Here is a 24,219-nt window from a genome sequence, read left to right on the forward strand (position 1 = left end):
AGAAATCCCCAATTCCTTTTTATCCACAGTTAATTGATTTACTTCTTAGAAGGCATCAAACTAATTTTAATTCCTGTAAGTTAGTTCCTCTAATGCTTTGATTGAGAAAGAAATTTCAGTCCAGTCCTCCTACTTTTGTTTTTGTTGGAAAAGCATTTCCTGTGTCTTCTTTTTCCTCTGTCAAAACTACCTACAAAATAAAAAAGACCTGATTTCTTAGCCAAAAAGCAGTTGTTGCAAATATATATATATAATTTAAGTTTCTTTTAGTGATTAAACTTAAAGTGGTTCATCAACCTTTTTTACTTGGTGATGGAGACAACAGTGCCAACACAGGTTTTAGTGTCTCTTCTTAGCCTCACTTGGATTGTTCCCTGGTGATGTCGTATCACTTGTGGCGACTCCATATCACAGCAGCACACAGTATCATTATTTGTCCTGTGATGTTTAGTCTGACCTAAAATTTATTATATTTGTATCTAATCTAGAAGTCAAGGTTTTATTTTCAAAGGCTTCTCATACCCCTGTTTTAAGTAGTCCCTTCTCTCCTACTGCTCATTTATGCTTTAGTTAAGACAGAGATTTTATTTTCTACTTCCAATGAAACCTAAAACTATTACTTCCATTTGGAAAGAATTTAAAAATAAAAGGGAATCTAGAATTAAAAACTGAGATTTAAAAAAAGTATGGAAAGCAGTCATCTTACAAAGGTCTTTATCCAGTTTAGTGATGCATTTCAAAAATTATTTTCATGTTGTCTGTAGACATAAGAAGCAAATAATTCTCCACAGCAATATTTTTAAAAATCTTTCTGCTTTTATTTATTTACTTTAAACTATAATTCTTGGCAAAGGATTTTAGAACTGTGGACTATGATATAACACATTGTTTTAAGGTAAATGTAGAAGTTTTAATCTCTTCTAGTTTTAGAATCTTCCTCTAAGATGCTAATTCTTAATACTTTAGAATCTGGACATTTCAGCATATGGTGTCCTGATTACTTCTTCAATGTGACTCGCTTTTTAAATATTTATTTCAATAGTGTGATAGTTGTGACTTCAGAATTAGGAGTGCAGGGGATTGAAATGGTCTTTCCCAATGTTCAGCCAAGAAAATAGCTATTTTAAGCTGTTTTCATTTTATGTATTATAAGAGAATGTAATTCTGATATTTTGTAGCCTTACAAATATCTAGCTTAATTTGGGTAGTAGTATTTGCACAGGCAGTCCAGTATAACTGAATGCTGAGTTTTGGGGGTTATTTTTTTTGTTTGCACAAAAAAGATTTGCCCATTTTGCTCACATCCTAGTGTAGACTATATGTCACATAGCCAAAATTTGCTTAATTTCTTAGCTGTTTAGTTGGAATTCACAGCATAGTGGAAAATGTTTGCAGATAATTCTTGAAATAGTAGAAACTTCAGTTGATTCCTCGTATTTCTTCAGGGCAGTGATCACAACCAGATTCAACGTATGCACAAAGCAGCGGATACCATGGTAGCGGCCGTCGCTGATTGCTTTTACCATGTTGGATCCATTGTCAGTCTCAGAGACCTACTTCCAGCTAGGTGCCTTGAACTCAAATAGCTTTTCACACAGACTTCAGGATGTGAGCTAAGGTATGGCCTTTTTTCATGAGCTGGGCCTACATATGGGTTGACAGTAACCTGCAACTTTTATAGAAAAGAAACTACTGTCTGTAGTTTAATGTCAGACAATGACTAGTTGTAGTCATCTTTAGGCAGGTAGTTTGTGTTCCTCATATATTCACCTTTTGAAGTTTATTCTTTTTCTCCTGTATGTTTTTGTTAAAAAGACTATCCATATAAAAAAAATTTCATTAGATCCTACAGTAAAGGTCTAATTATGTCTGCTTTATGATTCAGCCTTTATCTCCATGATGTATATGATTATTTCTTTCATGCATTTGGTGTAAAAAATATTACTTTTAAGACTTCAGTGGTCTTTTGCACTATTTTTAAAATATTGTCCAAATTTTCATCCTATTTGTACTATTTTAAAAACAGAGATTTTTCCTACTAATCATCTTTTAAATACTAGAGTTAGGTAGTTGGTATTCATGAAGAGGGCTTGAAATTTAGAATCAGTTTTCCAAGGGTAACTTGCTCTAAATTGCACTGATGCAGTTTACTCTCCATGCCAGAGGTTCTTGTTTCTTCAAGGAGAAAGTACCTTATTTCTGGAAAAATGAGCTTCACTCCTGTAATCTTCCTTCTCTGCTTGTCAAGATGCATTTCTTTAAGTGAAATCTTTATTGAGAGTCTAATGGATGGACTGACTGATGATAGGTTTAGGAAACCATCTTTATTTTATTATAGCTATAACCACAACTCTTACCTTTTCTGTAACTACTTACTACTGTTTTCATATTGTTCAGTGGCCCTTCTACTTACGAATTTTTTAGGCCCCAGGAAGAGAATCATTTACAGTTGAAGAGGAAAAATGTCTGTATAAATTCAGAGGGGGTCCTGTCAATCAGCTTATGTGCTTTTCTTGACTCTCGGTGTTTCACACAGATTGTGAACAGCTATTGATAAATGCAGAAGTTGAGAAACTGTTTGAGCTTGTCTACCAGAATCATTTTATTAAAAAAAATTTTTGGACTCATTATTAATCTCTAGTTCCAGCTTCACTTTATAGCTGTAAGATGCAGTATCTTATTTAACTCTAGCAGTAAAATGTCTATTTCACTCTTATAACATTCATTCACTGTATTCTCCTTATGTGTGTGTATATATATATATATGTGCACTAACATATATGATCATATACACGTTTACACACAGAAGTTGATGACGAAAACAATATATAATATATACAACTCTACCAAGCGGTTTCTGAGTAGCAAAGGAGAGTTAGTTGACCATGTGTTCTCTGTGACTCCTATACATCAGGGAGGACAGGAAGAGAGCACAGGAGAAAAGGCAATAAACCGGTGGCACATTATGGTTCTTAAGCCAAATCATCTTGCCAGGTGAGATAGTATATACCTTGTGGTTAAAAGTAGCTGTGGATACTAGTTTTTTCACACAGTGTGGAGATCAGTTCCGAACTCATACATGACACTAAACCCATTTACCTTTGTTATCCACCTCAGTGGCTCCTCTTAATTTACATCTTATTGTCTGCCTAGAGTTAAGCACAGAATTGCTTCTGAACAGATTTTTGTCTTTGTGATAAAGAACAGTTCATTTGGACATAGATTATTTAATATTATTTTGTTAAGGACTCTTCTACCTTCTGTTAATATTTTTTGAAGTTCTTTAAGGCTCCAGGCCCACTTTGTTAAATGTTATTTTAATATAATAGCCACATCCTTTTGTTAGTAGGTGTACAACCTATAAAAATAAGTGATACATAGTCTAGATCATACCTTAGCATAAATATTTTAAATACATTTATTTATATGTGATTATAGTTTGTTTTAATTTATTTAAGTAATTAACAAAGATGTAGTTTTAGTATCTAAGTAGTGGTGTAATGATGATTTGAATAAAATATTCTGACAGTTGAAAGAAAAAAGAAATTGATTTAGTTGCTGTTTTTAGTGAACCTTGTTAATAAAATACTACAGCATTCTTCTAGAAAATTTAAGTTGAGTATATATTAGACCCTGAATAGGAAGCAACAGAAGGATATCTTTTAAATGATTATGCTCTAAAACTTAGTGTTTAAAGAAAGATTCAGTGTATAGGAGCACATGTGAATTGAGTTACTTAGTAGTGAACCTACACTTTATTCTGGAATATTTCTCCCCCCATCTTGGAAATTAATATACTCTTAAGTGAAATACAAATAGTATTAAAATGAAAAACTACCTATGGATCTTTGGTTCCCAGGTCTTAGAAGACAGGGGATCTGTTACTTTTAGATACAGAAGTGATGTCTGTACTTCTAGGTATATAGTTTCAGTAAATGTGTTTGTAAAGATATTAATTAAAGGGCATAACCGGTAATGGGGTCTTCTATAGTATGATATTTCTACAGTGTTTAACTTGTGTCTGTGTTTGCATATGAAGAGACAACCTACCCGAAACTTCAGTTATTGTGCTAGGCATCATCCTATGACTTAAAAATGAACCTAATTTGAACCACTCCTGGTATATACCATGTGTGTGTCAAATGAAATGCACAATATCTTATTGATTTTTAACCGCTGTTACTTATGGAAGTATTTATTTTTTAAGACTAAAATCTTAATTTTCCTTGCTTTTCTTTCCATATTAAAAACACTTTTTCAGATCTAAAAGGGAAAATGTTAAAACAGGAGTAAAACCAGATGCATCTGATCAAGAGCCGGAAGGCCTTACTCTTTTGGTGCCAGACATTCAGAAGACTGCAGAGATCGTCTATGCAGCCACTACCAGTTTGCGGCAAGCGAATCAAGGTACAGCACTAGTCCCTTTCCGCTACATTTCTTTAGATACAAAGATGTTTTATTTACTTACTGAAAACTGCATTCTCTTCCCTCTGTTAATGGTTTTCCAGCAAGTTATTTACCTAAAGTTTTTGCTGTGTCAGGTTTTCAAGCTAATATGAATAGTCTCTAATTTTAAAATACTAATCTCTACTGCATATGGTATCTAAGACTGGTAGTAGGCTGAAACATGAAATATAAATTTCTCTTTTCTTCCCGTTGAAAGTTATGAAATTGAAAAATGCAATTGTATTAGATACCAAATAGTACATTAAGTTAAAATTGGCATTTTCACATATTAACAATGGAAGATATAAGTGATTCTACATCATCTATTGCTTCATTTCTGTGACTTTTGCCTGAATGGATAAAGTCCTTTTAGCATTTTAAGAATTTAAGCTTTAAAGTTGATAATAAGAGTTTTAGCCTTATTAGTTATTCTTATGAAATAGAAAGAAATTGTTTAATTTTAAAATGGGATAATAGGATGATAATTATGAACAGTTTGGTAATTTTTTTGACATTCAAAATTTGATCTCTAGAAATATGTGGTGTTTTTTGTTCTACTCTTCAAAATGTATACTTATTTAATTTATCTTGAAATATTAAATAACAGAAAAAAAACTAGGTGAATATTCAAAGAAGGTGGCTATGAAACCCAAACCTTTATCAGTATTGAAATCACTTGAAGAAAAATATGTGGCTGTCATGAAGAAATTACAGTTTGGTAAGTTGAAATCATACTCTTCATTTTTCTGATCTCAATTCCTGGTTTGTGCTATTGAAATATGTTCTAGTAAAATTAGAATTTCAAACTTGCTTTTACCATGAATTATTCATATATTCTGTGTATGTATCTATGCATATATATTGTTATTGTTATTGCTTAGTCCTTAAGTCATGTCCAACTCTTTCGTGACCCTATGGACTGTAGCCTGCCAGGTTCCTCTGTCCATGGGATTTTCCAGGCAAGAACACCTGCAAACATTTTTATCATCTTTCTGTCTCTTATTTTATAGCTGTACTTATAGTGATGTTTGGGAATCATGATTCACTAGAAACCTAGGGAAAAGAAACAAAGCCAGATGTCTAACAAACAGGCAGAAAGTGGTTTTCTTTCTTTACCTCTCTGTTTCTCTGTATCCTTCCCTGAAGGAAGCCAAAACTTCGGACTTGGAACTAAGTCTGTGACTCTTAAACCTTTTTAGAATTCCTGGGGATTTACTTTTAGAAAAGGTAGTTAAGCATAGTTCTCTTGTAGCCTTTCCCATTACAAAACTCTTGGCAGGTAAGGACTGATGAAAAGATCACTCAAGTACCCTTCATAACATGCTGGTCTATAAACAAACACTAGACTTCCAAGTTTTAATAACCACTTTTAACTGCTATTACATGTCCCTCTTTATCCTTCTTGAGAACCAGCCCAAAGGACTTTGACTATATTAAAAAGAACAGTAAAGGAGGAGTTCCTCCAAAAAATGTAGATTTATGTCATACTGTCAGAGTCACAGGGCATGAGCTTTGATTAATGTTAGTCAGCTAGGAGGCTTCCCTCATATCTCTTAAAATCATAAACTCTACCATTTGGATATGACTTTTAAGTCTAAATGTAAACATATGATGTAAAAATTTCCTCCAGGCATAGCAATAGGCCATATGTGTATCTGGTGAATTGCTGTTTATAAAACTCAAAGGAAATTTTTCCCTGTATTCTGTGAAAAGCAGTTGAGTTGAGCAAATGAATAGCTCTGGTTTACACATTTACTAATTGAAAGTATTCAGAAGTCTTGCTGAGACATAGTATATTTGTAGTACACAGACCATAACACTTAGGCCTTCTCCTTTTTTGTAAATTATAAGCTTCTTGAAGGCAGATATGTTTTCCTATTTATTATTTACCCCAAAGAACCAAGCCTACGACCTTGCACTTAGTAAGTTCTTGGTAAAATTTATTGCATTAATGATGATTAAAATGTAGTTTTAATGTTTTTCTAGATATTTAAAATTGTATGTAGACAAGATCAAAATTTGCCATTGTTTCTTTGTATTTGCCCTAGTATTAGTCAGTCAGTTCAGTCACTCAGTCATGTCCGACTCTTTGCAACCCCATGAATTGAAGCACGCCAGGCCTCCCTGTCCATCACTAACTCCTGGAGTTCACTCAAACTCACATCCATCGAGTCAGTGATGGATGCCATCTACCCATCTCATCCTCTGTCGTCCCCTTCTCCTCCTACCCCCAATCCCTCCCAGCATCAGAGTCTTTTCCAACGAGTCAACTCTTTGCATGAGGTGGACAAAGTACTGGAGTTTCAGCTTTAGCATCATTCCTTCCAAAGAACACCCAAGACTGATCTCCTTCAGAATGGACTGGTTGGATCTCCTTGCAGTCCAAGGGACTCTCAAGAGTCTTCTCCAACACCACAGTTCAAAAGCATCAGTTCTTCGGCACTCAGCTTTCTTCACAGTCCAACTCTCACATCCATACATGACCATAGGAAAAACCATAGCCTTGACTAGATGGCTAGTGAAGTAATGTCTCTGCTTTTGAATATGCTGTCTAGGTTGGTCATAACTTGCCTACCAAGGAGTAAGCGTCTTTTAATTTCATGGCTACAGTCACCATCTGTAGTGATTTTGGAGCCCCCAAAAATAAAGTCTGACGCTGTTTCCCCTGTTTCCCCATCTATTTCCCATGAAGTGATGGGACCAGATGCCATGATCTTTGTTTTCTGAATGTTGAGCTGTAAGCCAACTTTTTCGCTCTCCTCTTTCACTTTCATCAAGAAGCTTTTTAGTTCCTCTTCACTTTCTGCCATAAGGATGGTGTCATCTGCCTATCTGAGGTTATTGATATTCCTCCCCGCAATTTTAATTTAGTGTTATGAGTTATTTAAGTATGTTTGTTTTAGTCCTTTGGTTAATTAGGGTTAATCTGAATTAGAGATAATTTTTTCTTTCTGGTCTGTATGGATTTAGCTTATAAGTAAAAAATAACTTTATGTCCTTCCAAATCTGCCTAAATAAATTGTAAAGAATTAGCCCATTATTTATATTCTGTCAGAGTATTTAGGAGGTTTTCCTAATAATCCTCTTTTATCCTGTTAATTTAATTTCAAAAGTAATATAGAAGTAAACTGCAGCTTGCCACTTCTGTTTTCTGATTCCAAATCAGTGCAAATATATAAAGTTTTATTCTCTTTTTAAAATGAAATATAATGAAATACTTTTCCGGATTTCATATTTTGAATTATTTTGCCAAAAAAATATTCATTTTAAGAATAAATTTACTACATATCATTTAAATACTTAATATAATATAATCTACCTACATGTCCAGACTGTAAGTTAAAAACCATTTCTGCCTTTGCTTCCATAATATATTCTATCCATCTAGCAGCATTAACACACATATGTAGGTATTACATAAACACTGATAAGTTTGCCCTTCTTCCACGTTGCAGTCTCTCCATTTTGGGTGAAGAAGGGTTAGTGATTTGTTTATTTGTGATTTTTGTTATTATAACAGCTATCCTCCATTCTGGTTCTCTTTTTTTTTTTCAGTGTTTTTTTTTTTTCCTTTTTCTTATTTTAGATACATTTGAGATGGTTTCTGAAGATGAAGATGGGAAGTTGGGTTTTAAGGTAAACTACCACTACATGTCCCAGGTGAAGAATGCAAACGATGCCAACAGTGCTGCCAGAGCCCGCCGCCTCGCGCAGGAAGCCGTGACGCTGTCGACCTCGCTGCCTCTGTCATCGTCCTCCAGTGTGTTTGTGCGCTGTGATGAGGAGCGACTTGACATCATGAAGGTAGAGAAAACAACTGCTTTCTTATTTCTCTGACTAATCCACTTACTTAGATATACATATAAAATACCACTAGAAATAGCATGAAGTTTTAATACATTTAATAAAACTTCTGTTGACTCTTTTGCATATCAATGAAGGAAGTCTTTATCTAATGTTAGTTCAGAGTATGTGAATGAGAGTACCAAGTACCGTTCAAAAAAAAGATCTAGAAATACCTACCCTAAACAAAGTCTGTATATAGCCTGTCATAGTTTTAGAGCATATTATCAAAGGATTTAATGCTGATCAGTAGAAAAAAAGTCACAGGATTTCTTCCTTATAATCCAAAATATTTCTCTCAGGTTTTATACTATCAGTCTTCAGGGTTTTTTTTTTCCTCTAGGTAATATAATGTATTTATAGATTCATGTGATCTATGATGTAAGTAGTGGTATACAATAATAAATAAAACCTGCAGCTTTATGTTTTAACACTGCGGTGATCTGGCCTCAAATTCCAAGAGATGCTGCAGCAAGTAACCTTCAAAGATTTGATCCCTGAGGTGGGAGGAACCCCACAGTTCCTTACATCATTTAACTAATGGGTTAAATAGTCAGTCTTCCTTAGATACACAGCTGAAACTATTGATCCATTGATTTGAAGAAACTTTTTTGTTTGCTTGCTCTTATGTTTTGCTCTTTTGGATAATTTCTCAGTAGAAATCTCACAGACCTTGCTTATTGACCACACATTCCCTTGTTACAAACAGTAGAGCCAATTATTAGATGATTGCCTAGGGAAGTATTTTATCTCTAAGTGGCCCACATAAATTCAGACTGTGACTTTATTATTATGCTGCACCTAACATAAAGAATCCCAAGTTGAATCCACGAAACATAAATCTGAGTTGAAACAGATGAGACTGTAGTACCGCTTGCCTCCACGCATAGCTCTTTAGGACCCAAGGCTTTGCTGCTTGTGTCTTATACACTAAATATCTATTGATTCAAATATAATTCATTGAATAATTCTGATAGTCACTATTGGATTTTTTGGACTACCAATAACCCTAAGGGAAGGCTTCGCAGGGGGCACAGTGGTCAAGAATCTGTGTGCCAGTGCAGAAGGTATGGATTCAGTCCCTGGATCAGGCAGATCCCCTGGAGAAGGAAATGGCAGCCCACTCCATATTTTTCCCTGGAAAATCCCATGGACAGGGGAACCTGGCAGCCCATGGGGTTGCAAAGAGTTGGACATGACTGAGCGCACGCGTGTGCATAAACACACACACACAGCCCTAAGTGATACACCTGCTCTTCTCTCAGAACCTTTTGGTCATTAGTTGTTACATGAGAATTTTATTTGTGTTACCTATTTGTCTCATTATCCCAGAAGATAATATTTAAAAGTAAATTATTTCTTTAAACATGTAACTTGACGATTTGAAACAAAGTTACTCTCATACCTTTGAGATAATAATGATGTATTAGAGTCTCAAATTGTTGACAGTACTGCAGAGATCATGAGGGAAAGCTCTTAGAAAAAAACGTAACCTAATATTTTAAAAGGTATTTGCTGTTGGGTAAGCTTTCATGTTGGCAGTTGAGCATTTCTCTTTTAAAAGCCCATTTTCATCAAAACAAAATCACTTTAATCGTTAATTTAAAACCGTTTCCTATTCCTGTGTATGTTTTTAACTTTTACTTTATTTTTAGCACATTTTGATTGAAATGTATATAGGATGTGAGAAGATTCTTATTTTGAGTTTTTTTTTCAATAACGGTGTTTAAAAATAGTAACTGGGCTTTTGTATTTGTATGTGCATACTAGGTCCTGATAACTGGTCCTGCGGACACTCCTTATGCAAATGGCTGCTTTGAGTTTGATGTATATTTTCCTCAAGATTATCCCAGTTCACCCCCTCTTGTGAATCTAGAGACGACTGGTGGTCATAGTGTGCGATTCAATCCAAACCTTTATAATGATGGCAAGGTAATGTAATTGAAGTCCTTTGTTTTTAATGCCAAGGTATTGTAACCCAAAGGTTCTTTGTAATTTGAACTGAAATTGTTTTCAAAATACATGAGTTTCTTCATGTTTCTGTTCCCTATTATCAAAAATCAGCCTCAGGATTGAGAGAGGAAGAACCTGACAGGGCAGAAACACAGTGGTGTTACAAACCACTTACAGTTTTAAGAAGTTATTGTGAAGGACTAACTTATTCAACACATTCCTTGGTCAGTTGACTGCTCTCTCCACTCAGAAAATAGTAGCGCTGGATGTCTGTCTTTGCCACTCACCTTTCTTTACTTTCTGTATCTTTAGTTCCAGTTACCTTTTCACAAGTGCCTGAAGATACTATCCATGTTTTCTGATATATACTATTAAGTCTGATTTGTGTTAAAATTTTTTATATGTTCTTATAAATAGAAAGATTGATTCCTATCCTTGGCCCCCCATAATGCATAATAAAAATATAAATGAGATATACTAAAAATCATTTCATATGACAACCTTAAAAATGAGATTTAAAAGAATAATCACTTTCAAAGTAACTTTGGTTTGATGAAATTTCGGTAGTAAATTCTATACTGAGTGTATTCAGTGTTTCAAAATTGCTCAAAGGTCAGAAGAAATTTCTCAACTTCACAAGTAGACAACTTCTTTGCTGATGTGAGAATAGCAGATGTGTGAAGTTGATCCGACATTTTAGAGATGGCCCAAGTTTTCCCTTGGTTTTTAAAAGGTACAGCTTATCTCAGATCTGTGCTTACAAGTTATCATTTTGTATTTACCATATGCTCAAATCACAAAATTGGAATTCATTTTCTGGTTTTATTATAGGATACTTAACCAGAGGTAGACCTTACTTTGTTTAAGAAAGCAAAGAACAAGTCTTTTATAGCTGAGCAAAGTAGATGAAATAGCAATGTTGACTTTATTCAAGGGAGAGATTGGAACTTAATAGAGTTTAAGTGTAAATGTTAAGAATTATTGAAGAAATTATTAATACTTGCTTAAGAATTACTGGTTTAGGTAACAGGTTAAGGACTTAAGATTGATATGTCTGATGGTGCTTTAAATGATAATTCACAAAGCTGTTCATAGGCACATCCTTTAAAATTATTAGTGATTTTACGAAACGAATTAATGTATTTTGCATTGTTGTTCTCACAGAGCATTGAAAGAATAGCAAGGAGATGGATTTCTGCCTTTTTAAAGACTGCCTGTATTCCAAATTTCTTGCCCATTACACAAAATTGTTAGTTTACAAATGCAGATAACATGTCCCAGGTTCTCTTTCTCCTTGGGTAAATGTTGGCCTGTGTTTGGCAGATGCTTTGAGTTCGTTCTTGCCCTATGAGTGAACAAGTAACTAGTGTCTTCAAATTTGTTCTGTGGCACTCTGGGGATCCTCAAGATCATTCCAAGGCATCTGCAGGGTCCTCCCTTTTCCTATTTCATGCTTGTGTGAGGCTGGATTTTAGTCATGCATTTCAACCGAAACAATATATTACAGCAAATGGGATGTAGAGGCAGGTATAAAATCAATATCTTTTCTATTAAGCTATATCCCATTTCAAAATTTTTAAAGAGATTTTCTTAAATGTAAAATAATACCACTTTTCCTCACCAAGAATTTTGTTGTTAATGATGTTGTTTGGAAAAGAGTCTTCATTAAAAAAAAATGTTGCTTGTATTAATCTATAATAGCTGCTAATTCATTTTTCATTAATGAAGAAATTGTAATGCCACATAAATTTGGATCACATCTGAAGATACAGATTTGTTTTAACAGACCTAACCTTAGGGTTTTATTTGGGGCCATAAAACTCAGATACTTGGATATAATAACATTTCAATTTTATTCCTAGTTCTGGGTGTTTACTTTTAAAAAGCACTCCTTTCAATTCTGTTTATCTCTTTCCCCTCTTCTTTCTCAGGTTTGTTTAAGCATCTTAAATACATGGCATGGAAGACCAGAAGAGAAGTGGAATCCCCAGACCTCAAGCTTTTTGCAAGTAAACAAATTTCTCTTACAGTTTCACTTAGAAAATAAAGAACCATCCATATTTAAGAACATTTTTTTTAGTGACCAAGAATAAACATAGTAAACCATAAAAATAAAAATGGAGATTGATAGAAAGTACATATGAAATAGCTTATAGGTAAGCAATTAGTACAGTGGAATTATATCTCATTTGGAGTTGAGATTCTTAAGTTAGGACATTAAAAATTTCTTTTTGTCAAAATTCCCTGTTTAAAAAAATCCCTGACCTGCCCTAAAGTACCCTCAGGTGCAACAGGATCAGATAAGTCAGATTAGCGTCTCCCATCTCTGGCCAGTCCCTACTGGCTCAAACTCAGGTGAGTGGAATTTAGTAACTGCTAGTATTACATATCTCTCCACCCATGATACGTTTCTTCTGTAATCTAGTTAATAATGGGACTCATCTGAGATTTAGAAGTACTGTCCAGGAATTCATAAATCTTGAGATTTACCATTCTTATTTTGCACAGCACTTAACACGTGTATTTCATAGGCTTGAAATTTTTTAGGTTAATTTTCACAAGCCATTGGACTACATAAAATAAAATGTTCTCTATTAATACTATCCCATCAAACCTTTTTTGGCCAGTGCTTTATCTTACTAGTTCGGAATTCCAACAAAGAGACAGACATATTAATGATAGGAATTAACTATGTTGCTTGATTCTTAAGGTAACAGAAACAAATTGCTGTTTCTGCATAATAGTTTAAACTCCACATTTACAGTTTAGTGTTTATTTTAGAAAGACAACCATAAATTATCCCCAGGTAAGCCTATTAAAGTTGACCTACCTTGAAAGGATTCTTTTCCTAATTCTTATTTTGTATTTGATAAAAGAGATAGGAAAGATCATTCTTTAGGATGTGACTCTTTCAGATTTTCTGAAAAGACCTTGCAGTATTCCCATGAATTAAAGAAATAGTACTGTAATATAAGTTTTTTTCCTTTTGCTAATTCGGAGATCCAAGAAAAAAAGATTACATGATTCATTCAAAGTATCTAAAGTTATTAGAATTATTTCTCCAAGTACCTGCTTCTTCATTTTAGAAATGATTATGTAGGGGGAGGTATAAATTAGGAGTTTTGAATTAGCAGCTACAAACTACTATATATAAAATAGCTAAGCAACAGGTTCCCACTGTATAGTGCAAGGATCTATATTCATTATCTTGTAGTAATCTATAATGGAAAAGAATATGAAAATAATATATATATATTCACTTTTGCTGTATACCAGAAACTAATGCAACATAGTAAATCAATAGAACTTCAATTAAAAAAGATAAAAAAGTGTTCAAATGTTCGAAAAGTTTAAAATATTTTTCTACATGTATATTACTCTTTCAATAGAAGCTGTTTTTATGATGAGTTCTACTCTGAAAGGAAACTAAGAGATAGCCCATTTTTAAAGAAGTAAATTAGACTTATACCTGAGAATTGGAATCAGTTTTTGAATTTTTTGTCGAGTTTATGTAGTTTCAAAAATACATTTACAATCAATCTTCAGGTTTTTTCGTCTAAAATTGTATTTGCTGGGACCTCCCTGGAGTCCAGTGGTTAACATGACGGTCGCAGTGCTGGGAGCACAGCTTCAGTGCCTGACGGGGGCTACAGTCACATAGGCCATGGGACGTGGCCCAGAAGAAAGGGAAAATTGTCTCTCCTTTTAACTTTTTTATTTCCTGTATGTCAAATATATACCAGAAATCCTGGGAGATGACAAAGCTTACTCGGAAGCATTTAAATTTTACAGCTTTGGAAACTTGCTACCCTCACATACATTACTGTCTCCTCTGTGTTTTCCCTTTAGGGCTTTTTGTCATATACATAGTTCACATAGTTACAATTAACATAGTAGATAATTATTTGTGTACCTCTGTGTTCACTTAACATTAGAGCATATGCATCTTTCTAGCTTATATTTTTATAGTTTCTAATTGCTATGTAATAATCTTTTGCATTCTTATATAATTGAACTGTTTATCCATTTTTTACTAACTTTCACTTTCATTATTTCCCTTTTATGGATAATACCATTATTATATCACCCTCCCTATACTTTAGATGGCTTACTAAATATCGATTTCCAGATCTGTGACAAAATTGACTTGAGCAAGAGCAAGAGAGGTTATACATTTTTTGTGGCAAGAATGAATAGCCTTGTCTTCTCCAGAACTTAGGGGAAACTTTCAGTCTTTCCCCAGTGAGTGTGTTCATAGCTGTGGGTTTTTCATAAATATCCGTCATCATGTTGAGGACATTCCCTTCTACTCCTGTTTCCTTGAGCATTTTTATCATGAACAGATGCTGGATTTTGTCAAATGCTTTTTGTATCTGTTGAAATGATTGTATTTTTATTTTTTATTCTATTAAATGTATTATTATTTAATGAATCAATCTTGCTTTCCTGGGATAAAGCTTAGTTAGTTGGTCATGATGTGTGATCCTTTTTGTATGTTCAGTTCAGTTCAGTCGCTCAGTCGTGTCTGACTGTTTGCAACCCCATGAATTGCAGCACGCCAGGCCTCCCTGTCCATCACCCAGAGTCTACCCAAACCCATGTCCATTGAGTCGGTGATGCAATCCAGCCATCTTATCCTCTGTCATCCCCTTCTCCTCCTGCCCTCAATCTTTCCCAGCATCAGGGTCTTTTCAAATGAATCAGCTCTTTACATCAGGTGGCCAAAGTATTGGAGTTTCAGCTTCAACATCAGGCCTTCCAATGAACACCCAGGACTGATGTCCTTTAGGATGGACTGGTTGGATCTCCTTGCAGTTAAAGGGACTCTCAAGAGTCTTCTCCAAGGCCACAGTTCAAAAGCATCAGTTCTTTGGCATGCAGCTTTTTTTATAGTCCAAATCTCACATCCATACATGACTACTGGGAAAACCATAGCCTTGACTAGACGGACCTTTGCTCACAAAGTAATGTCTCTGCTTTTTTAATATGCTGTCTAGGTTGGTCATAACTTGCCTTCCAAAGAGTCTTTTAATTTTGTATGTAATTGGATTCAATTCACTATTTTTTTTCCCCCTTTTCTTTCTGTCTGTGTCAGGTAGCTTGTGGGATCTTAGATTCCCACCAGGTATTGAACCTCAACCCAGGCATTGAAGGCGCTGTTCCTAAGCACTGAACTGCCAGGGAAAGTCCCAGTTTGCTAGCATTTTGCTTGAGGATTTTTTGAACCGATATTTCTAAGAAACATTGGTTTGTAGTGTTTCTTTTGTGTGTGATACTGCTTTATAAACAAGAAATAAATGCTTCTAGGCAGGAATGCATTGCCCCTGTTCTTTGTTAGAAACTTTCTTCAGAGGCAGACTACAGAGCCTTAGGAAAAAGTAATTTTTTTAACTTAGATTTTGGGACCCACAATTACTGTTTTACTCTTTTATTTGTACCCATAAAAGTACTTTTGCCAGATTAAAAATCATCCACAAAAACTTCTGAAGATTATATGCAATTTAAAAGATTTCCAAAATATTTGGAACGGTGACAAACATTATTAGAATTACTTAGTCTCTTTGTAATGAGACTCTCAAAAGAACATTTTATTTGTGTAAAAATAAAAAATTTTGTAGTGTTATGTCATAGGTCTCATACCCAGCAGTAACCTAGTAATAGTCTTGATTATTTGCATAATTTAAGGTCAAAAGTCATATTGTTCATTAAAACTATCATCAAGAATTACTACATTTTGTCAGTAACACCAAATTTACAGTTGTTTATGTGACTGGTTTTTAATGTTGCTATAATATACCTAAAATATGTATTAATGTCTTATAAATAACTTGTTACAGTTGGATTTTAATAAAGATGTCGTGCAAGGGTAAACATACTTAATGTCACATAATCAACCATTCATAAACCTGTGTATAATATAATAATGTATAAATCCTAACATTTTTCTTAAAATTAAAAGTTCTAGAAATCACCTGCTGATTATAGTCCTACCCAGTAGCAGCATAATTTTCTGTAGAGGAGGGTACTTGCTATCTTGAAAAGCTAAAGCATTTTAACTAAGACTTGTTTCTTTCCATTATCCTAAACATGTTATTTCATACAATATAGTTTCTTGTTACAGATTAATATTTTGGATTGTATAGTCTGTACTTTGCTGTGTTTGAAATAGCTATAATAAATTTTTTTAACTTAACAGACTAAGTCAAAGAATTAAATCTTCTGACATGATATAGTTTGAAAATAAAATCACTGATAGAAGTCAAGATTGCTGACTGGTTGATGGCCTAATAGCAGATGCTACAGCAAGGTTAAAATTTTTGCTTGACACAGTTAATGCAAGGAAGCTCTTATATGATTCTTGATTTAGTCAGCCTCTGAGTAAATTATAATGAAAACATCTTGCAGTTTTGTGGATACTAACATAAAGCTAAAGAGGAGAGGGACAGTAAATTCAGCCTATGAATAAAAGGTTTTTTTTTACTCTTTATGAAAATATCAGAGGACTGACCAAAAATCAGTGAACTTACACTATGGAATGAAAATATATTGTTTATTTTTAGGTTAACTTTAGTATAATTTATGTACATAATATGGTATCTAGTAGATGTTTTTCTGCTAATTAATGACTCATTCTAAGAAAGCGCTTGACCAGATGTAGCTATGATGAATATTGGGTTTTTTTGGTTTGCTTGTTTTTTGGTTTAATCCAGGAAGCTCTTAAGTTTTGTTGATCAAAATGGAGCTCATGCTGACTCCTTTTTGTGTACCCATAAGTTAAAATATATTGTTTTTAGAGTAAGAGTAATTTTGTTTTGTGTTTTGCTGTCTTCCGGATGCATGGTGTCATTTTTACTCCAAGAAAGAATAGCTATTGTGTATCAATTACACTATTGTGTATCAATGAGTCCTACTGTTTTACACCCCTTGACACCTTCGTTAGTTCTCACAGTTGCAGGTATGGTTTCTGTTTTACAGATGACCAAAAGAAGGGTTCTGAGGGGATGAAGTTATTCTGCCTGTCTTGGTCTCTCTTACTTCATAACATAGTGTTTCTCAGAGTTAGATAAGTCATTAATTTCAAATATTGAAAATCAAACCCTTTTAAAAAAGAGAAATTGTTCTTCTCAAGGATTTATTTACTGGTTTTTCATGGGAGTGTTTTTTGGGCTACAGTAAAGTGTGCTGTGAAATAAAATGAGTAAATCTGTCAGATAATTCAAGACCCCAGAAATTCCAAAAAATGAATATTTTGACTCCTAAATAGCTTGGTTCACTGAAGAAAAATGAAGCAGCATTTATGTAATCTCCTAAAAGATATATGTTAAAAAACATGAATAGAAGATGCCCATTAAAAGTAGATTATGCTATAATCTAGCATAAAAGACCACATGTTATCAATTACTCTTTGAATTTAATTCCAGAAATATTGATCTCTGCTAATGTGTTATAAAATGCAAATGTTATAATTCAGTTTTTTAGCAGAAAATGTTATACTCAAATTTATATCTCTAGTTTTATATCTCTAGTTTTCTTTGTTCTATACACAAAACATCTATTTTTTCATTTCCTTTATTAGTTTAGCTGTTTTAAAAAAACCAAATGTGGTATGAATCTGAAGTAGTTTATAAATTGTTTGAATCCCCCAGCTGCCTGAGTTTATAAAGCCATATTTTGCCTCAAAGAATGTGAGGTTAAGTAAGTAACTGAATCCTATGTTACAAAATTTCTTTCTCTGCTTTTGTAGAAAATGAGGCTATACCCTACTTATATAAGAGGAAGGTTATTTAAAAGGGAAGAGGAAAGGAAATAATAAATATCCCCTGGAAGATTATTTCAGAAGTATCAGATTTGAGTTGAGGGGAAGTATATAGCCAAGGGAAATCACTTTCCTTCAGTAATATATTTAGTTTCAGTAAGTTTAAAAATTATGAGATCTTTGCCTTGAAATTAATACACATTAAATTTTTTGTCTATAGTTGACCTTGACCTCAATAATATGGTTACCTGAGGTCATATTTCACCTTATTTATTCATAGGTCATATATTTCAGGTTCAGGTTTCCAATTTTTAACAGTTTTTAAGAAAATCTATCCCTTTTCTAAGGTGCATATCCTTGACTTTGCTTAATCATCTTTCCTAATGAAAATGTTTTTAATCCTTTTTAATTTATGAAGTGGGCATATTGTAGCTAATATTTTCCTGCCTTCGAAGATTTCATATTAGCTAGTTATATATTAGCAAGCAGTACTATATTAATAAGAATGACATCTCAGTATTGATTATATCTAGAAAAACAAACCTGGTGTATTAAGTAGGGGATCAGAGGTGGTCTTAGAAACATATCGTCTTGCCAGTGAAGGGTCTAGTAAGATTTTTGTGATACTGTAAAAGTCAATTTTCCTTGGAATTGAAGTAGAGACTGCCTCATGTAGTTTTCCTTACGAGTGAGTATTGTTAAGAGTACATTGTTAGCGTCATGCTCTTTAAGGACAATTTGAGCAAAATGATGTCTAAATTGATAGGAGATGTTTATAAGCAAGTGTTTTTTCAGTAGTTTTAGGAAATAGGATCTTCAAGCCTATTTTTCTTTTTCAAGGATTCAAGAATGTAAAACACATGATATATAAACATTATATAAGATTCTGCTGTACCTTTGCTTTAATAAAGTACTTTAGTGTCAGTTATTAACATCGACTTTATGGTGATAAAATTATGTGGAAGCACTTACTCAAAGGGACTCCTCGTTGATGGAGCAAGGTATTAGTTCACTGGTAGTAGAAATGTCCTGTCGTAACTGTTTTTTGTTTCTTTGTTTGTCAGGTGTTGGTGTCTGTTCAGTCCCTTATATTAGTAGCGGAGCCTTATTTTAATGAACCAGGATATGAACGGTCTAGAGGCACTCCCAGTGGCACACAGAGTTCTCGAGAATATGACGGAAACATTCGACAAGCAACGGTTAAGTGGGCAATGCTAGAACAAATCAGAAACCCTTCACCATGTTTTAAAGAAGTATGTTTAATAAAATTAATGAAATACTTTTTTAAAGCACTATAGAATATAGTTTATTAGTATTATGCTTGCATTTATATTTAGAGTATCTGTGCTGTAATTGTCTTTAATCATTAAAAATCAGTAGAAGTATAGTACAGATGAATTTTTTAAACCATTATTTCCTAAAAGACATCTGACTATGTTTTTGGACAGTTAGAGGTTAAGATATTTTTCTTGGAAAAGGAGATGGCAACCCATTCCTATATTCTTGCCTGGGAAATCCCATGGACAGAGAAGCCTGATGGGCTACCATCCATGGCGTGGCAAAGAGTTGAACGTGACTTAGCAGCTGAACAACAGCAGCAGCGAGATACTTATCTAGTTATCTTACAGATAGAAACTTTGTGCTTATACTCGTATCTGTGAGTCAGCATTGAAGAAAAAGAGTTTATTTTCTTTAGGAAAAAGTTGGATTACTTTCTGAAATGTCTTGATACTGTGACATGCTTTTATTCTACCACGTCCTGAAGTGTGGCTCTTTTCCTGGGCTTAGTTACCTCTCTTTAGTCTGCCTAAAATATGATTTTATTTTTCACTTGTCATATCAGATTACTTTATCATATCTTAACACTATAACTTTGTCATAAAACATTTTTGTTCTTCAATTGTACTAGAAACCATGACACTTTAGAGGAAAAACTGGCATATTTACCTGATAGAAAATTGATCTTTAATATCTTTAAAGATATTTAAAATCTTTAAAGATCCTGTAATATTTTTAAATTGATCATTAATTTTGTTAAACAAATATTGTATTATTACTATCTAGCTATATATACAGAGTTAACAAGTGGCATCATTGAATCTATTGAAGGAGTGTAAAAAATGTTTCTTCCTTTTTTTATTACTAAATGAATTTGCACTTTGACTGACAAAGTTGGGTATTTTATTTTTTAAAGGCTTGTATTCAAGGCTGTGGATAATTATTACTTTTCCTAATATAGGAGATACAAACATGCATTTCTTTATGCTCTTAAGCATAGTGTTCTGTCCCTTTCCAAACTTGGGTTACTTAAATTAAGCAACTCATTTTGCAACCAGTATCTAGGTATTGCACTAAGGTACTCTGAACCCAAGGAAAAATGAAACTCATTTCCTGCCCATGAAGAACTTAACATTCCTCCTGTTTGTATCATAAACTAATTTCTCAGTGTCCTTAAGATTCAAATAATGTATCCACATATATAAACTACGTGACAGGTCTACTAGAGTGTATAATAACCACCTCAAACCTAAACGCTGTAAAACTGCACTTTGATTCTCCCTTTCATCTTTCATCAGAAGCACCGTTTAAACCCCAGACTGTAGCCACTTGTGGCTTCATTCTTTTACTCACGTACCACATTCAGTCTCTTCACTGAATCTTGTTCTGTGCTTATCGTGGCTCTTCATGTTAGGTTGTTTCTTACTCATTTTGTATCCTTGTATGCATTCCCAGGCTTTCCTAATGACTTTTCCATTGCAGGTATTGTCTTTTCTTAGGGGAGACAAGCTCATTGAGCAGTGTAGTAAGTAGCTCACTCACAATACAGAATAGTAATTCCTGAATGACCTATTTTCTAGTTTGAATTTGTGAAAAACATACTTTTGCTATATACACAGAAATTTTGCTCAGTTTTCCAAAGAGAGAAGTTTAAAAAATTGAAATGTAAAGTATGTCTATCACATGGAGATAAGCTTCATAAAATAAAATCTTGTTCATAAGTTAACCAGAAGACAAAATTAATAGTGCCTGTTTTAGGGTAAGATTCTGATTTTTATGCAGATACCAATGATTTAGAATCTCTACCCATCCAGATGTTGTTCGAGTTCTCTTTGAAAGATAGAAATTGACAGTTTTTCTGTTTTCAGTAACTTTTTGTCCTAGTTATTCATTTATTTACATTTACTTCTGATCCTGTTGTGTTCTAGATATCTTAACGTTCTCTGGATAAGATTAGCTAATGAAATGTCTGAGTGGGATAGGACATTATTTTTTGCTCTAGAACCTGGCTGTTTCAACACACATCATCTGATGCCATAATCCTGATTCTTCCCTGTTATTAATAATAATGTACAGTTCACCACACTGAGTTCTCTGGAGACCAAAAAAAAAATTGCCGTATCTTTTAAGTTTTATTTCTTTGTAACGCCACGTATGTTGTCTTTTAAATTCTGACCTGATCACCTTTTGTCCTCTGGTGTGGTTTACTCTTAAGGTTATACATAAACACTTTTACTTGAAAAGAGTTGAGATCATGGCCCAGTGTGAGGAGTGGATTGCTGACATCCAGCAGTACAGCAGTGATAAGCGGGTTGGCAGGACCATGTCTCACCATGCAGCAGCTCTCAAGGTGAGTAACCCTCCCTCACAGAAGCCTTGCTGGTGGCTTTGAAAGAAGAGATGTGTGTTCCCTGACAGAACTATGACCATTAGCAAGAAACAGTAAATGTATTAAGTTCAGAGGCACCCCAAAAGCCTACAGAAAAGATACATTCCTTTTGACAGTGAATTGACAGTTCCTAAAATTAAAAGTGAGTATAGGAAGTGAGCCAGCAGAGCTCCGTGGAGTTGTATGGAGACGATGGGGAGACGCTGTGCACTGTGTTGCTCTGTTCGTCTTCCTTTGCAGGATTTTGTTCTTGGAGTAGTGACGGAGACCGTAGAGCCCCTGACAGCTGGTTGGTGTCGTAGTTAGTGTCTGTAATAGAAACCTGTTTGGGAGGAAGTGAGCTGTTGTTTCCAACTTGGGTGTTCACAGAATGGAAATGTAGAACATGATGGTTTGGGAGTGAGTGAATTTTTTTTTTTTTTTTGGTGGGAATCATAGCTTCAACAGCCACTCTTTCTTCCCTGCCTTGGGATATCTGCTCGCCTCTGTTCCTTTTATCCTCCGTTGATTACAGTTATCTCTACTGGCTCCTTTCCTTCTAACTTTAAAAGTATCTTCACTTAAAATGATTAGATGATGATGATGATAATAAGGGTTTATTAGTTTTTTATTGGTGAATTTTTAAAATATTCCTGTTTTTTCCGGTTACACACAGAAATATTTATGAATGTAAAACCATGTGATATCTGAGGCTTGCTTCAAAATAAAATGACAAAAGTGGTGGGAATATAGATGAAGGAAAACTAGCCATGAGTTGATAAGTGTTGAAGTAGACTCATGGGAGTTTTATTTTATATTCTGCCTACTTCTGTGTGTGTTTGAGATTTTCCATTTGCTATAAAAACATTTTAAAAGAAAACTGTTTCTTCTTAACATCTGCATCTTCCTAAGATAGTTTTATCTTGCCCCATTTATAAAAATGTTTTTGCCTTTTTACTACCAAACTAAAGCTGTTAATACTTTTGTCTCTGTTTTTAAATGACCCTCTCACCAAAGAGCATTTTGCAGTTGAATTTCCATTCTGTGAAAGTTATCAACTCTCGTGGTTCTCAAAGCCAGTGACCCTGGCTTCCCGTCTACAGACCTCATCCCCCCTTGAGACCTTTACAGATGTTGCTTTTCACCTGCTGTGCTGGCTCACTTCCATTCAGTTTTCATCTTAAATTTTGCTTCATGGAACCTGCCTTGACTTTTAAATTGGATGATTTCAGTACAATCTCTTGTAACACCGTACCTGCCTATTAAAAACACTCATAACACTGATCTAATGTCTGTGTTTTCCCCTATACTTTTCATCGGTGGACTGTCCTTCCACTTGTTTTTTCTAGTGCAAACTTTTAAAAGTTGTCTGCTCTTAGCATTCTCAAAATTATATTACTGGCATATTACTTGGATATCCTGTCTTTCTAACTTTCTGTATTTACTTACTTTTAAACACTTTTCTCTGTCTTAAAATCTTCAGATGATATTTATATCCCCCTTCATCTAGTAAACCTATCTGTTCAGTGCTGGGTCCTGACAGTGCTGCCTTCATACAGGAATTTCTCTCCTCATTTTCCTCTTCAGTGCTCATAGCTCAGTCTTCCTCTCCTCTCAGTCTTACAGTTTTTTCTGTAGCACATAACCAGATCGACATCTTCCCAAGTGTGTTTAGATATGTCTTTCCCTGACACAAAAACTCAATGGCTAAATTCCAGCGTCTTTGGCTTTGTTACTTCAGTTGGTATCTTGCTTTTATCTCAGATTCTCTTTGTCTTTTTTTTCCTGTGTCATCCTGATTTAAAAATCTCTAGCTCTGAATCAGCCTACATTTTTATCATCTGAGATACACTTTCGCTGCTGAATGCTAATTGAGAAAAGTACGCAGCTGTTCTGCTTAATTTCACAATAAAGGCATAGTATTCCCACCTTAACTGGGCCTCCATAATTGTCAATTTTGTTTTTTCTTTAGTTAATGTTTTCTCCTATTGTTCATGGTAGAAGGGAAATTGGGGCTAGAAAAATTTTCAGTTGCCAGTATGTAAATGTACTTTGAAGCCTTACAAATGGCTGCAAATGTATAGTTGTCTTATCTTGCTTATTTATGTAAACTACCAACCAAAATGTAGGCTCTTTTAAGTCAAAGATCATGTAGTTGGTCCTCTGTATCCACAGGGAATTAGTTCCAAGATCCCCTGCAAATACCAAGATCCACAGATGCTCAAGTCCCTTAGAGAAAATGCATTGTATGGTCGGTCTCTGTCCAGCTCTATCTTCCTTATTTTACTCATTGCTTTTTACATTATTACTGTTGAACACACTGCCTTGTTTTATGAATGTTGGTTAATTTCCAGCGTCAGCTATTGACATTCCTAATTTTCAAAGTCCTTAGTGTGAGATTTGAGATCCTTTGTCTCCCACTAGAAAGTTATAAATTGAAGTTTAATGCTTGTAAACAACCAACCACTCTCTGTTAACATGTCTATCAGTTCAGTTCAGTCACTGAGTCGTGTCCGACTCTTTGCGACCCCATGAATCGCAGCACGCCAGGCCTCCCTGTCCATCACCATCTCCT

At 34.3% G+C, this 24,219-nt stretch overlaps 1 protein-coding gene across 6 annotated transcripts in view; it reads left to right on the plus strand.

Moving 5' to 3' along the window:
- The window catches only part of BIRC6 (baculoviral IAP repeat containing 6), a 210,165-nt gene that overhangs the window by 181,655 nt on the left and 4,291 nt on the right, over nucleotides 1-24,219 (plus strand). For 5 of the 6 annotated variants that reach the window (XM_018055092.1, XM_018055093.1, XM_018055095.1 and 2 more), the window contains 7 exons: nucleotides 4,262-4,407; nucleotides 5,054-5,164; nucleotides 8,033-8,250; nucleotides 10,060-10,221; nucleotides 12,174-12,251; nucleotides 19,063-19,251; nucleotides 21,492-21,626. In XM_018055092.1, coding sequence (XP_017910581.1) covers nucleotides 4,262-4,407; nucleotides 5,054-5,164; nucleotides 8,033-8,250; nucleotides 10,060-10,221; nucleotides 12,174-12,251; nucleotides 19,063-19,251; nucleotides 21,492-21,626 — 1,039 coding nt within the window. Of the gene's footprint in view, nucleotides 1-1,445; nucleotides 1,619-4,261; nucleotides 4,408-5,053; nucleotides 5,165-8,032; nucleotides 8,251-10,059; nucleotides 10,222-12,173; nucleotides 12,252-19,062; nucleotides 19,252-21,491; nucleotides 21,627-24,219 lie in introns of those variants that run through there. The other variant, XR_001918779.1, reaches the window with a different exon arrangement.

This window comes from Capra hircus, chromosome 11, assembly GCF_001704415.2.
Source record: "Capra hircus breed San Clemente chromosome 11, ASM170441v1, whole genome shotgun sequence".
Lineage (NCBI taxonomy): Eukaryota > Metazoa > Chordata > Mammalia > Artiodactyla > Bovidae > Capra > Capra hircus.